This window comes from Cetorhinus maximus, chromosome 14 (genome assembly GCF_964194155.1).
Source record: "Cetorhinus maximus chromosome 14, sCetMax3.hap1.1, whole genome shotgun sequence".
In the NCBI taxonomy this organism is placed as follows: Eukaryota; Metazoa; Chordata; class Chondrichthyes; order Lamniformes; family Cetorhinidae; genus Cetorhinus; species Cetorhinus maximus.
In genome coordinates this window covers 84,013,733-84,029,446 of record NC_135892.1, presented here as the reverse complement: position 1 = coordinate 84,029,446, position 15,714 = coordinate 84,013,733, and the positions used below count along the sequence as shown (strand labels likewise).

The 15,714-nt window shown below is 41.6% G+C and overlaps 1 protein-coding gene across 3 annotated transcripts in view; it reads right to left on the bottom strand.

The window, feature by feature from the left end:
• Positions 1-15,714, bottom strand: part of plekhh2 (pleckstrin homology domain containing, family H (with MyTH4 domain) member 2) — a 159,231-nt gene that overhangs the window by 50,744 nt on the left and 92,773 nt on the right. For all 3 annotated transcript variants that reach the window (XM_078557164.1, XM_078557165.1, XM_078557166.1), the window contains 6 exons: positions 11,132-11,271; positions 8,451-8,561; positions 6,598-6,684; positions 4,858-5,016; positions 3,192-3,272; positions 341-520 (listed from right to left, as the gene is read on the bottom strand). In XM_078557164.1, the coding sequence (XP_078413290.1) occupies positions 341-520; positions 3,192-3,272; positions 4,858-5,016; positions 6,598-6,684; positions 8,451-8,561; positions 11,132-11,271 (758 nt within the window). The remainder of the gene's footprint in view (positions 1-340; positions 521-3,191; positions 3,273-4,857; positions 5,017-6,597; positions 6,685-8,450; positions 8,562-11,131; positions 11,272-15,714) is intronic.

Sequence of the window (15,714 nt, the reverse complement as noted above, 5' to 3'; positions counted from 1 at the left end):
CTTCTCTAAAGGACATTAGTGATCAAGATGGGTTTTTATGACAATCAACGATGGTTTCATGGTCATTGTTAGACTTTTAATTCCAGATATTTATTGAATTCAAATTCCACCATCTGCCATGCCAGGTCCCCAGAGCATTACCCTGGGTCTCCGGATTACCAGTCCAGTGACTACGCCACCGCCTCCCCTCCAGGATCTCATAAGGTTGTGAACACACTGTATAAGTGCAAGTCCTCCATGAAGTTACTGCATAAAACTGGAAGGATATGAATCATAAATCCAAGTGCTCTTAGAGACATAATAGAGAGGTGACGTGTTTATGAATAAAATGTAAGTTTACCTTTTCATGTTTGGAGCCAATGAGGAGGTAGGTAGGCCCCTGCTCTTTGGGATGTATGGCAATTGTATAATGTGTAGATAGAAGGCTACAACTGCTAGTCTCATAGTCTTCATCTGAATCACACGATCTGTCTACTTCTTCAACTCTTGCTTCCACCAAGTTAATCTGACCTAATGGAAACTTGAAAATAAGCAAAACTTGTTATAGATTGTAAATAAAACCACCAATTTGTGTACAGCAGTGTATTATATACAGATATTTTTGAAACTACCTTTAATACAGCGATTAGGCATGGGCCTAGGTTCAAGACCATTGCTGATTAATAGGGTGAAAGACTGCTCTGTTCTCTCAGCTGTGAGTTCTAAGTGAAATGACGTTGTAGTGGGTATGGGACCACAGTACAAATCTTCACATAATTCAACACTTACTGACACTAAATTAGAATCAGCATAGAAGGGCGGAATCTTGCACAGACAGGTGTTTTGGACATTGCCTGGAGCCCTGCGTTGCCTCTTTTAGAGAAGGCCAGCTTCATCTTGTTCCACAGGCGCTTGATACGTCAAAGGTAGGCCTTTCCTGGGACCAAGGACCACTGGGGAGGGGCGGTGGGAGGAAGGAATGGGGGTGGCAGAAATCCCACCCACAGAGCTGCCAGCCTGAGGCCGGCAGTTCTACTGAATGCCAACACCATTGGGGAGATAGTGGCTGCTGCCAGTATAACACCCACCTGAGGCCTAGGATCATCGCTGGATCCCAGGCTGTAGGATTGTTGCCGGGGAGGGAGCTGGCAGCAAGGGCTCTCAATGAGGTCCCCCCCACCCCCGCCAATTCCCAATGTCGGGTGCCTTGGTCAGGCACTGAGGGTGTTTGAACATGCACCTCCGACCTGGGAACCCACAAGCAACCATGCATGGGTTTGCTTGTTGTGTTCCTGCATGGCGAGCACCCCCACCTGTTGCTGGGTTAATACCAGGCCCATCCATGGATCTTCCCACCACAAACTTAACTGAGATGGAGGTGGAAAGGGGACAGGGTCTCCACCCACCACCCTCCCGCCTGATTAAATGCACCCACCGCCACCAACCTGCCACAAGGGGGAGAGGGGGTCACAAGATTCCACCCAAGGAATGGAGATATATAAGAATGCTACCACAGTGCAATGAGAGACACTCTTTTGTGGTTAGGGTCGTGATGTATTTTTGGAGGAAAGTAAAAGGTATGTTCCTCTGATGGTACACCAAGTTTAGGAGTGTTTTGTGTTGTCATTAGGTTCCTGAGATGGAATTACATAGAAACATAGAAAATAGAACAAGAATCGGTCATTCAGTTCTTCGAGCCTGCTCTGCCACATCATGTATGATCACAGCTGATCCTCTATCTCAACACCATACTCCTGCCCTCTCCCCATATCCCTTGATGCCTTTAGAGTCCAGAAATCTATTTATTTCCTTCTTAAATATATTCAGTGACTTGGCCTCCATAGCCCACTGTGGTAGAGAATTCCACAGGTTCATCACCCTCTGAGTGAAGAAGCTTCTCCTCATCTCAGTCCTAAATGGCCTACTCTGTATCCTGAGACTGTGACCCATTGTTCTAGAACCCCCAGCCAGAGGAAATATCATCCCTGTATCCAGTCTGTCTATCCCTGTCAGAATTTTATACGTTTTAATGAGGTCCCCTTTCATTCTTCTAAACTCCAGTGAATACAGACCTAATTGGCTCAATCACTCCCCATACGACAATCCTACCTTCCCAGGAATCAGTCTGGTGAACCTGCGCTGTATTCCCTCTTTGACAAGTATATCCTTTCTTAGGTGAGGAGTCCAAAACTGCACACAATACTCCAGGTTTCAGAGCAGTTTATGCTGTGGGAGGTGGACACTCAGCAGAAAAGTAAGAAGATTTAGAGGAAAAGACTAAAGAGATGGGTACATATGAACCTTTTGAAAGCAGGGCAGGTGGTAGCAATATAAAGCGGTCTTGGAAGAGCATTTGAGATAGCTTGGGCATTACTGGAGCAGAAATTACAGGAAACAAACAGAAGTCTAGAATCAATAAAGCAGGAGAAATGGGCATGAATATATAACTAGAGACTATAGCTTATGTGGGGTAGAGCCAGGGCATCTTGAGATTTTAGATGAGAGTTTTGAAATTAATTTGCTGGGTCTTTGGTGCCAGTGGAGCTTGTCAAGGATGGGAGTGAAAGACAGGTTTGATTAGGGTCATGCTGGGGAATCTGTAAGTATATGGAGAATGAAGTGACTAAACAAGAGACAGACTAAAAAGACACAAGGGAATGACATAACAAGGAAACAAATGAAACAGAAGAAACAGGAATAAATGAGACATATGGAAAGATAGTGAAAGGAAAAGGAATTGAGAAAAATAACTAAAAAATAGACTGAGGGCCAATCATGTTATGTTATGAAAATGCTTGGTCTTGGTTAATGTCTGTAATTTCGTACATGGCAAATTTCTGATCTCAGCTGTGCAGGTAAAAGAGGTGAAAATAGAAATGGAATGATTCTCTGTCTAGAGGGCATGAGAAATAACATCTGCCTCTTCCACAACCTGAACAGGCTCTGTCATACCTTCAGCCTTTGGTATGTTGAGAAAACTAGATTTCAAGTCTGGAGAATGAACAAATTGTGCACCAGTGGACAAAATAAACAATTTAGAAAGGACTAGGTGTGGCATTTTCTGACCCCTCCTGCCAGTGGGGTCTTCTGGTCCCGCCAAAGTCAACGGAGATTTGGATGGCTCACTGCATCCGTCATGGGGGAACCCGCCACAGTGGGGCCAGAAAAGTCCTGCCTAGGTTTCTTTGAAATTACCTTAAAAGCCTAAATACCTTATTTTCTTGATTGCGGAAATAATAAAGAATCTTTCTGACAAGTGCACACCAGACTCTCTTGGAGTAACCATGCTTTACCTGCAAGACAATTGTTTTAGTCAGATAAAGAGGCAATGACCTGCTATCTTCTTCCATGCACAGCATAAACAGCAAGATTTAAAAAATAAATTTTAAAATTCCTCCTCTCAGACTCTTAATTCTCTCTCCTTACTTGCTCGGTGTATCACTCTTCCAGTGAGAATTAAATATGAAGCCGAGCTATTATTCCAGAACAAATCACCAAAGCAAACGACAACTGGGCCACAGGCAGGATTCTGGTATGTCTTTTATTCTATTAGAGGCTAAATATTTTTGCCTTGTTGAAACTTACTTGGCATTTTAAATGTAGATGTACCCAGAATAATGTTTGTTATCAAAAATGTATACTTGCACAACTATTGTTGAGTGAAATCAATAGCCACGTTTTCTAAAACCTTGAAATACCATGGCTTTTATAAGCAACAATGACTTAAACTGTTGAATAGTAAACCTCATGAGCCAGCTGTAAGTGCTGTACTCAAGAGGCAGCAGAAGACCCTTTGGGAAAAACTTTTCCCCCGTTGGGGGTGTGGGGGGGTTGTGCGGGGGCGGGCGTGAACCCGATCGGCGCCCCCAATCGGGGCCATGCCGCCATTTTATGTGGGCGGGCCCATCAAGGCCCGCCTAGTGTGACGCTCACCTGGAAGCGCTGAGCGCTCCCTGGAAGGACGGGTGGTGGAGGGGGCGGAATTCCCCGAGTCGGGGCCGGCATTCTTTCGTGCATGTGTGCGAAAAAGTGCAAAAATCTCCCTGAGGCAGAGGTGCCTCAGGCAGATCAGTTTGATATTTAAAAACTGAAATAAAGTAATCAAAAGCTTTTAAATCATGTCCCCTCATGTGACACTGTCGCATGAACTGGGACATGTCAAGGAATTATTTTTAAAATTTCTATCTAATTTTAAAACACTTCATGAAACCTCATCCTGCCTGGGCTCTTCGCCTGCCCGCCAACCTTAAGGTTGGACGGGCAGCTCGTTTAATAGCTTAAATTAGTTTTTAACAGGACTTAATAGGCCTTCGACAGTTCAGCGGGTACGCAGCCGAGTCGGCTGCATACCCGCCGAACTGGAAATCTAGATGATGAGCAGTGACGTCGGGACGCCCGCCCAATGTCACCGTGCATCATTTTACATATCGGTGAGTGGGCCCCGCCTCTGCTCACCGATCGGAGAATTCAGCCCTTTGAATTACGAAACCTGCACAAAATAGATATCTTTATACCTTAGCAATAGCTCTTACAATTTTCAGTATTAACAACTTCTCTTGTAGGTCCTGTAAGAATCACTTTCAAGATTATCTTAGATGAACATTTTAAGTTAATCAGAACTAAGACACATATCTTTGAAAATGAAATGTCTAAATCAATGCTGGATTGGTTATTCAGCTGCTGAAATAAATATGAATTATCTTTTTATGTAATATGGTAATACACGTGCATTTCAAACTTTAGAACATAAACTGGTTTTCACAAGCAACACACTCAGAATTAATATGAGTATATGAACTCCAGTATTTACTGATGATTGTAAATTCCTGTAATTCAACCTGACCATCTATTATTATACAATATCTAATTAGTCGGTACCTTGGTTAGTAAGCCTTTAATTGATGGTTTAACATCTGGCTGTGTGAAGAGGGGGCTGGCAGCTTGTATGCGTAACACATTCTGCAAAACCCGAATCCATTCTTCAAGAATATTTGGAGAATCTGCAGTCAGATAGTAGGTCTTCTTTTCTGTAATCAGCTTGGATAGAAAACACAATAAACACAATAAACGCATCAGCACAAGAGTATTAAGAATCTTTGCACTGGATATATGATTGGACTGAGGCTTATATGGGCATCCAGACCCCAAAAAGACATGCAAAAATAGCAGTTGTAAACAAAAGGCCAACAATTTGGAAGCTATTTTACTCCTAATTATTTTTTTACAATAAAAATTACAAGTGCTAATTTTTCAAACAAATACATAAAGAAATTTTCCATTGTAGGATTCCATTTTGGAATATTTCTTCAAATTGAGCACAATAGCCTCAGTTACTAAAAAAGAAATTTTATAATTATCAATGCTTGATTTTTCAGGTACAATGGAGGTGTTACTGAATGGAATTAAGATGAAGACCATCATCCCAGATCTGAATTGTGTTGTGCATCAAGCACATTTCTGGTGGAGTAATTGATGGTGCAGGAAGTTACCACCCAAAATAAGCATGTGCTTGATCTGTTTTTAAATCTCTATGATGCAAGTTCCTGATGTACATGTATGCTGAACACTAAACCACCTGGCTGCTTAAATAAGTGGGAATGCAGGGTTATTCTGATTCAGAAATTAATTTAAAAACATATTTCAGGAGATCTTAGCAAAATTTTAAACATGTCTTTCATTTATATTGTTTTTTTTGTTGTTTATACAGTATTCACAAGTTTTTGTGTCAATTATTCTGATGCATTTTTTGCTCCCTCAATAGCCACAACAATGGGACAATGGGTTTTCCCCATGGGAATACCCTATATGTTTATGCTTGTTGGAGGACGATCAAGGAAGGGATGGCAGGCAGGTCAGGCTGTACTAGGTGTTTTGTACCTCTCTATTAGTACCCTCACACTGTATCTATAAGCAGAGATGCATAAGCTTCAATTTGTCAGATAAGCTTATGCATAAACTTCAATTTGTCAGATGAGCTTTAATTTACAAAAATAAGCTGACACAGAATTGTATCAAATGCTCCAAGCTGAGCTGCAGCCAAATTTTGCTACAGGCATAGCAGCATTCATTCTAGGCTACTATTGGGGGCTATTGACTTTATAAGCCAAATAGCTATCCATAGAGGTGTGTAGAATATGACAGATGTTCCACTTGTTTGAGCAGCCAATTTCATCTTCTTCCTTCTCGTGGGCCATCAATAGCACCAGGATAAAGTTGCTCAAGTTTACAGAGGAGAAAATTCTCTAAGATCCAAATGGTTATAGGCTGCACAGATGTATTTAAAATGCTCTACCACACAATGTCAGCATCTTTATCAATAGGAAAGATTGTATTCTCTGATATACATCATTGTTCATCTGCCTTTTTAGGCCTTTAAATCCTGCAGCATGTTGGGCAGATGTTCTTCTTCCACCAAACCACCTTCAATCTAAATTTGAAAGTCAAATATGGAATAAATATAACCTAGAGATTCTCGGAACACAGTTCAAATTTGGACCTAGAAGTAAGTTTGTTTAAAAATACAGCTTGCTATCACTTCGTTGGCAATATCCTGAGTATAAAAATCATCAAGCATTGCAACATTGTTTTGGAGAAATGTGCCTGAGAATACTACTGTACCTGAATTGTTTGTTTTCCATCACACCTGACAATATGATTTGAGATATTGAGCTCAATCTGACCCTGTGGTTTACAGATGACATCGCTCTGGATTCAGAAATAAGAGAGAAATCAGATTTTAGTATGTGCAGTATAAATTAATTTCCAGGCGTTAGTCAGGGTAATAAAATCTAAAGATAATTAATACTTTCTGGATTCAAATCCAGATCAGACTGAAAGGAAGAAAGCTTTATTCTGGTTCCTGGTCTGAATGTTCCTACATGAAAATGGAGAGGGTCCAGAGAAGGTTCACGAGAATGATCCCAGGAATGAAAGGCTTAACGTATGAGGAACGTTTGAGGACTCTGGGTCTATACTCGATGGAGTTTAGAAGGATGAGGGGGGATCTGATTGAAACCTACAGAATACTGAAAGGCCTGGATAGAGTGGATGTGGCGAAGATGTTTCCATTAGTAGGAGAGACTAGGACCCTAGACCTTTTAGAACAGAGATGAGGAGAAACTTCTTTAGCCAGCGAGTGGTGAATCTATGGAATTCATTGCCACAGAAGGCTGTGGAGGCCAGGTCATTGAGTGTATTTAAGACCGAGATAGATAGGTTCTTGATTGGTATGGGGATCAAAGGTTACGGGGAGAAGGCAGGAGAATGGGGTTGAGAAACTTATCAGCCGTGATTGAATGGCGGAGCAGACTCGATGGGCCGAATGGCCTAATTTCTGCTCCTATGTCTTATGGTCTTATAAAATCAGGTGCTGGCCTGATGTAGTTACTAAATTGCTTGGAAACCCCAGGGCAGGAATGCCTAGAGTCCTTGGTGCTGGATCCTGGGTATGCACGGTGTAGGATGGGCCAAGGACCAGAAGGTAGGACCACCTTTCCTTATTGGAACCCCCACTCTATCCAGGGTCTTTTTTTACTGAATTAGGACTTTCCTGTTGCTGATTGAAAGGATCCATGAAAATCTGTTCTTTTATATTTTGTTTCTCAACTAGGATAATTTATAATCCTGTCTTTGTGGCAATAAGGAACTTCCCTACTTGGAAGGGCAGAAATGAATAGTAGTTTAGCAATCTGGTTGTGGAGTGCCTTTGAGAGAGGCAAGAGGATCATTCACAGACTTTTGGCATTAATGGAGAGTGGGACAGAGGAGTTTAAAAATTGCAGCAATGTAATTCAGAACAAAAGAGCAGAAAACTATAATGCAAAGCGCCACAGTTTATAGAAGGAATACTGGTATACCATGATGCAATATAGGATGAAATAAGTGAGTATATCTGTATAAGTGATTAAAGAGTAATTAGGATTCAGAATTTTATATCTGAAGCTAATTCAGATAATGTGAACGATATCACCACGCAAACAACATTCCACTAGTTCAGCTATAAAACAAAAGCAGATGGAAAATCTTCCAATACATTCTTGATGGTGCAATACAATACATTAACTATATCCTCTGTGATTTAGAAGAACAAAAGATGTTCTCATTGAATCGTATGAAACTCTTAAAGGGCTTTACAGCCCAGGAAGAGGCCATTTGGCCCCTGGTATCCATACTGGACAATCAGAAGGTTATGAATCTTTGAAATTCTTTAGCCCAGAGAGCTGTGCAAGTTCACTTGCTTAATATATTCAAGGCTGAGAGTGATAGGCTTTTGGTCACTTACAACATCAAGGGATTTGGGGATGGGGTGGGAAAGTGGAGTTGATATATAAAATCAGCCATGAACTTGTTGAATGGCAGAGCAGGCTTGAGGGGCTGCATGGCCGACTCCTATTTATTATGTTCTTATGGCGTAGTGTTGAATTAGTGACATTGTACAGTTAGGACTGAGTAATTATATTTATCGTACTTACTGGTGATTTGTAGTATAGCAATTCACCACCTTTAAGGACAAACCATCGCCGTTTCCATGTTTTTACTTTTCCTCCCATTTTTAACAAATATCCAGACTTTTCTAACAGTTCCTGTACAATAAGATCATTGTGCATTTTGAGTATTACTGTATTATTTAAAGAAAGCTTATTATGTTACTTTGTCACATTCTTAAATGGATAAGCAAATTTTAGTAGGACATATTTTTCTGTCCATTGGATACATCCGCGTGCAAAGAGAAAAACTACGACATAAATGATTGTAACACTACTTGTACTTTACAAAATAAAGCTTTTGAAAGTTAGGATACTCTCAAGGAAAATTGATGAGAATTTTGGGAGAATTTCTATTCATCTCTGACAATTAATTTTTGTATGTTTGTGTGGATCCCAATATTTCCAATCAAGCCATCCAGAGGTCCAGTTGCAAGTTGCACTATTCTAATTCTACTGCATAAAAAGGATTGAAAAGAAAACAGCTGCGCATACAAGATCACTCTGGGGGGCGGTTAGCTCAGGTGGCTAGATGGCTAATGTGTGAATCAGATTAACGGCAACAACATAGCAGCTGGGATTTTCCGTGCTCGCTGGCGTTGGGCGTGTTTGGTGGCATGAGTGGACAATATGGCGAGAAGGCCAGAAATCGGTGCACAACGTCGTGAAACCAGTTTGCGATCGTCTGTTCCGCCTGTCAATGGCGGGCCGCATTTCCTGTCATAGCACTTTGGGAACTTCATTGTATTATGTCAGCATATCATTATAAGGCCAGCCCGCCAGACACATCCCCCGCCCCCCTTGCTGGATCATCTGACCACGTTGGCGGGAAAACATGCAGGCATGTTTCACAACAGCTTGCATATATAAGGCTTGCACTTGGCGGGCTGCACTTTGTTCTGGATTTCAAGGTTTGTTTGCCCAACTTGCTTCAGTCAGCACTCACAGTCATCAGCGCCAGGCTTCACAGGCAGCACCACATCACTTTTAGGCAGGGGTTCATGGGTAGGTCTCTACCTACCAGATCAGCCACATGTGGGTGGCTTTTCAACAGCTGCAGAGCAAGGTATTGCTTGGGGAAAGGGGAGAAGTGGCTTTGGCAAGGGAAGAGGCTGCAGGACAAGAGCTGTACTGGGAAGGTGTGGGGGGGTATCCCACTGTGTGTGTGGGGCCAAATGTTGATCTGTGCAAGTGGCCTCAAGATGGTGACGGCGGAGGAGGCAGTCTCCACAGGAGATGAAGCCAGATGGACATGCGAGGGTATACATGTGTGAGAATGGGTGGTGATGTCCCTTGAGCTGGCAGTGAGTGAGATGACCAGTGAATGTGTGATGGGCTAGAGTATGAGAGTTTAGAGTGCTGAGATGGTTGCCATATTCTGGCTGCACGGATGAGATCATTCATCCTCTCTCTGCATTGGATGGCCAACCTCTGCTGTGCAACATTGGCACTGATCACCACTGCCATCACCAAGCTGGAGTGATAATGATCACCAAGCTGGAGTGATAATGTAGCTGCCCCTCCTGTGGCCGGAGCGGGGGTAGGGGACATCACAGCAGGCCTCCACGGCTTCCAAAATGCGCTCAAGGGCTGCAGTCTTCTTGCCTTTCGGGGCCATGTCTTCTTTGCTCAGTCCTGGGCTGAAAGCACCGAGTGTGGCTGTACTTTAAATGTGGTGCCTGGTGTGATGAAGCGGCGAGGTGATGGCATGGCGAGCGAATGAGAGCCTGCCCGCAATGGAAACGGCGTGTTTCCCAGGAATACATAATTAATGCGGCGGGTTTGGGATGATACGACGTGAAAACCCGCCATTGCGGCTAGTGAGTAAAACGTTGTTTTATCTGCCCGCTACAGCACTTAGTGCAAATCTGGAACGATTCCGCCCAGGGTTTCAATTCCCTTTCTGGTTGAGGTAGACTCAGGGCCTGCTTCCTCACCCTACCCATAGTAAATAATCAGGGCACTTAGCCATGGTTTGGCGAGAACTGAAGAAGAAAAAGGTTACTTCACTCAAAATATACATTTGGAGAAAATAACAGAACTCTGTTTCTTTAAGAATTTTAGGCAACACCTAAACCCAGCAATTCAATCCTGTCATTTTAATGGTGACTTGGAAAAGGAAATGTACCTTTACACGAGGCAGCACGAATGAACAACAAACAAGGATGAAACACCCTTATGGTTGAAACCAACTAACATTTCGAACAGTCAGTATATGCAGTGAGCCTTTAAGCAGCACTACCAACAGGGAAATAAAATGTGACAAGTCATGCTTGCTTCCATTGGCAATGATGGATGGAGGGGCTGGGAATTGCAGTCATACATCTTTTGTGCTAATGGTGAAAGCAAACTTATTCCAGGGGTGTAGTAGGCCATTGGCCTTGGTCAGCTACAGCTGAGTTTAATTCTGTCCTTGATAACTGATCAAAACATATACAATTTTGAACAAGGGTTGCGGGATAATGATTAAAATTGAGGACTAGATGATCTCCCCAAATCCACGCCTGGAGTAATGAGGTCAGATGTACTCCCATTGTCAGATGTTCGTCTGGGGTAAGATGAATAAACTGAGTACAGATAATGGATCAAACATCAAATTGTTCATGTCTGAATGCATTACTTACTGTGCTATTGAGTGGGATTCAGGCTTGCTTAGAATAAAGACTTACATTTTTTCCACTGTCGATGGAATGGGAAGAACATGTTTTTGGAAGTTTCTGTTCTGGCTCAGAACATTCTATGTCTGTATAGTATGCATCTGGTGGGATGGCATAATCACTTTCTGAGGTCATGGAGGACATTGATACACCTGTCCAAAATATGTACAGAATGTTTTCATTATTACTTATACAAACAGCATACTTAATGAAAACTGTATTTTTGACATTATATGCAAGGTTAGCATTCCCAACTGAAGCTCAAAGGCTTGAGTCCAAGAATGTCTCTCACTTAAGCACTATGCATCCACTGGGAATGAGTTTTGTTGTTCTCAACTGTTGGACTTAAAGACATTCCTGCACCATATCATGCCTGGATCCTTTACCTTAGAATTAGGGAAAAGTAAGTTATTTTACTTCGCCCAACTGGATATATCCCTTCAGTTCCTTTCCTAATTAAATGTGGCATCAAGGGGCGATAAAGAGTTAACAGAGCGTAAAATCTAAAGCTGTGAAAATGGGTAAGCATTTTATTGTTGTACATATTCAAGCATGGTCTTATTCACACTTGATGTGTTGGTGTGTTGTGTTCTGATCTCAGGTAAAACATGCAATGGAATACAGATGCATTATATGTCTGCATTGAGAATGATTCTCTGACTGCAGAGCTCTCCATACTCAGGCCTATTATCTTTGTTTAGGAATGTTTTTGATTCATTTTGTATTTTAATATAAAAGTTTCACTTAAGAAAATATTAATCCAGATAAAGAAAAACCTTTGTTTAGTTAACTACTTTTAAAATTTTCATGTAGAGAATATCTTCAGCACACCCACAGGATAGTGGAACCATGTCTCTCATAACATGTTTCACACATTGATGCTGTATTCTTAGTCATTATTACTCCATTCCAACTTCAATCTGAATTCTATGCAGTGGTTTCCAGAACAATGTCGGACACAAGATACTATTCAGCTCCACAAGCCTGTTCCACTATTCAATGAGAGCATACATAATCTGTTACTCAATTCCATCTACCTAAATTTGATTCATAAATTTGATAGCCCAACCTATTAAAGATCTGTTGATTTCAGTGTTGAAATTTTCAATTGACCCAACATCCAGAATTCCAGATCTGGGGGCAGCACTTTCCCCCTGTGGGGGCAGGGGGGAGGTTGTGCGGGAGCAGGTGCGGGCGGGTTCACGACTGGCGCCTCCGATTGGGGTTGCGCCGCCATTTTACGTGGGCGGGCCACTTAAGGCCCGCCCAGCGTGACGTCTGCTCAGAAGTGCTAAGTGCTCCCTGTGCAGTTGTGGGGGGGGGATTCCCTGAGCCAGGAGTGCGCTCCTTCGTGCATGCGTGATAAAGAGTGCACAGATCTTCCTGAGGCAAAGTGCTGCCTCAGGGAGATCAGTTGAAGTTATAAAAATTTTTTAAAGGTTAGAAAAAACTTTCGTGACATGTCCCCTCATCTGACACTGTCACATGAGCTGGGACACGTCCTTTACTTTTATTTAAAAATATCCCGAAAATGTTAAATCCCTCATGAAACTTCATCCCGCCCGTGGATGAGGTTTCATGTTTTTTCTGAAGGCTGCCTGGGCTCTTCGCCTGCCCGTCAACCTTAAGGTTGGACGGGCAGGTCTATTAATCATTTCAATTACTTTTTTAATGGCCTCAATAGGCCGTTGACAGTTTTAAACATCTCAATTAGATCACCTCTCAACCTTCTAACACTCAAGGTGATATGATCTAACTTTATTAAACCTATCCTCATAGGTGCTATAGGTGCTCATATTATTCTGATGAATCTGCATTCTACCCCCTTCCATTTGCAGTAATAATGATGTATTAGCATTGTGCTTGTGTTCTAAAGCTGTCTTTTGCACAAGTGAAAAATATTTTAAAAATATTTTCACTTATCACCAACATTCCAAAGTTTTAATATGGAGCCTATTTATATTGAACTTTGATATGTTGAGTAACACAATGTATCAGTTTTCATGTTGCCCAATCCCTGGGATTAAATTTTACTGACCTTTATTTTGATACATCCACTTAGTTACATTCACTTGCTGTCAACCTAGGTTGGTTCTCCTGCGCTATCCAGCAGGATATCTTGTTCTCCCAGATTGCTACATGAACATTAACTGTGGTATAAATGCTGTGATTCTTGTTTACATAATTCTCCAGTGATGGTATGTCACAATCCTTCCTCCAAGTTTCAGGTGGTCTATGAAATGATGAGTGTGAACCCTGGACATTGGATAGCCAGCGCTATTTATATTGTGGGTTGTTTCTTTTAGAATTTGCTGGGCCCAGCAGCATAGGAAATGTCTCCTCTCGGTGATGTTCCCTTATTGGAAAACAACACAGGAGGCTAGTATTGCATTTACAATAGGCAGGCAAAGCTAGGTTTAGGAACACAGCAGAGGCATGTTGTTACAACTGGGATGGGAGGGGTGTGCAATTTATCTAACCACATTACTCCACAGGTAGTATCATTAGTGTAAATATTTAATTCGCTTACCAAAATGGCCCATTATTTACAAAAAATATGTAAATGTATGTATCAAAATGGATGTATCAAAATCAGTTCTGAAGAAGAGTCATACAGACTCGAAACATTAACTCTGTCTTTCTCTCCACAGATGCTGTCAGACCTGCTGAGTTTTTCCAGCAATTTTTGTTTTTGTTTCAGATTTCCAGCATCCACAGTATTTTGCTTTTATGGCCCATTATTTATCTTTGCTACTGTTACACCCAGAATAAAAGAGGCTTTAACCAGGTTTCTTTCAATAAGCTCAGAATGATTGATTTATTATAAAACAAAACTTCTTTTTTTAAAAATAAGTTGCAAGAACTGGTTAACACACAATTGGTAATCTGGAAGTGTAACTATCTATCGCTTTGAAGATTCCCCAGCGCATGCGCACATACACACACACAAACAAACAAAGGACAAACAAATTCCTATTTGTCTGCAGAGATGGGCAGTTGAAGAAAAAACTTTATAAAAAGGATAAAGTTCACAAGGTTTTGAAGCAGTTGATCTGGTGCTCCCTCGTGTGAGGATGGGTCGCTAGTCCCAGTAGATGTCTGGGGGTTCTCACCAATGGAGCTTCAACATGGAGGAAAACAGAGCTGGACCAATCCTTCTCATCTCAGCCTCTTGGGTTTCCAAATACAGATAAGTTCCACTGAGATGAGGATCCCTAGCTGGATACTGATGACCACACTGTATTTCACACAAGGCAAGGAGAGCGCGGGCTAGGCAGCTTTTTCCCTTCTCAGTTTACTCCCAACTGAGTTCAAAACAAGTTCAAAACATAAAGCTCCTCTGTCAGGTGATTTCCAATAAATCACCAAGCCTTTGCCTTTAAGAAAGTTTTTTTTTTCCTCATCAATTAAACTGATTGCAGTTCAAACAAACAAATTGCTTTCCTCCACAATTGCCACGCTGGTCATTTAGCTAATGTCATGATTTATTGGATAAGGCATGCTTGCTTCAGTACAAGATGAACTTATGATTTTTTATTGAAAGATATCCAGGTCAGCTCCCAAGTGTCCAAATAATGCAATGTTCTTCCAAGTTTTAAAAGAAAATATAATTCTTGTAGGTATGGTTCTAACAATGTTTTACAGTCATCAGAATGGAAGACTGTCTGGAAAGCCCAAAAGAATGGGCCAGGATAACATAATTCATGATATTTCAAAAGTTATTCTCCAATTCCCTTAGACTTCAATATACTGGGACTCCACTCTATTTATTAAATGGTCCTCATTTGAAACATGTCATGTAATACTCGTGTTAGGAAATAGAGATACTTTAACTAAGTTATATTTGTATTTGTATGTGTTAGGAATGAGTTTTAGCTTTAATGTTTAAGTTTGATTTGTATTTCTGTATCTGTGTGTTAAAAAAGGTCAAACTGAGTTTTAGTTTCACTTCAAAAGATGCCTGCATTTCCAATGAGAGTTTTACGACTGTTGCAGCTAAGTTAAACAAACAAGAGTAGAGAAACTGGGCTGTTGCCTAGCAATAGGGGTCCAGAGAGGCAGGTCTCTTCCACAGGCATACACAGAAGAAACTAGAAAAAGCAGTTTGACTTAGAAGCTGTTTGAGTTCAATTGGTTTTGAAGACAGCTGCCAGGAGAGTCTGGAGCAAAGGGGAAAGATAGCTAGTCCCAAGCTAAAGTAAATACCCCAAAATCCAGGGGGTGGAATAGGAGAAAGTCCCAAGCAAACCTTCTAGACAAAGGAAGTACAGGAAACTGGAAAAAGTCCTGTTAAGTGAAGTTAAAAATGAGAGGCAGAGAGAAAGGCTCCAAGCTTCAGATTTAAAGAGACAAAAGCTGCAGAAAGTAGATTTAAAGTGAGAACAGCTTGCAAGAGGCCAGAAGGTCCAACGAGATGGCTGAAGGTCTGTAACTCTTTGCTATGGGCATGTGAAGCAGTGGTGTACTGTTGACAGCTGAGTCAGTGAGAGAGAGTGCATGGAAGACAGCTTGAATGCAGGTGGTGACCTGGGGGAGAGGAACATCAGAAGCAGAGTTTGAAACCCTGGAGGTGAACCCTTGTGGAAGGCGTCTGA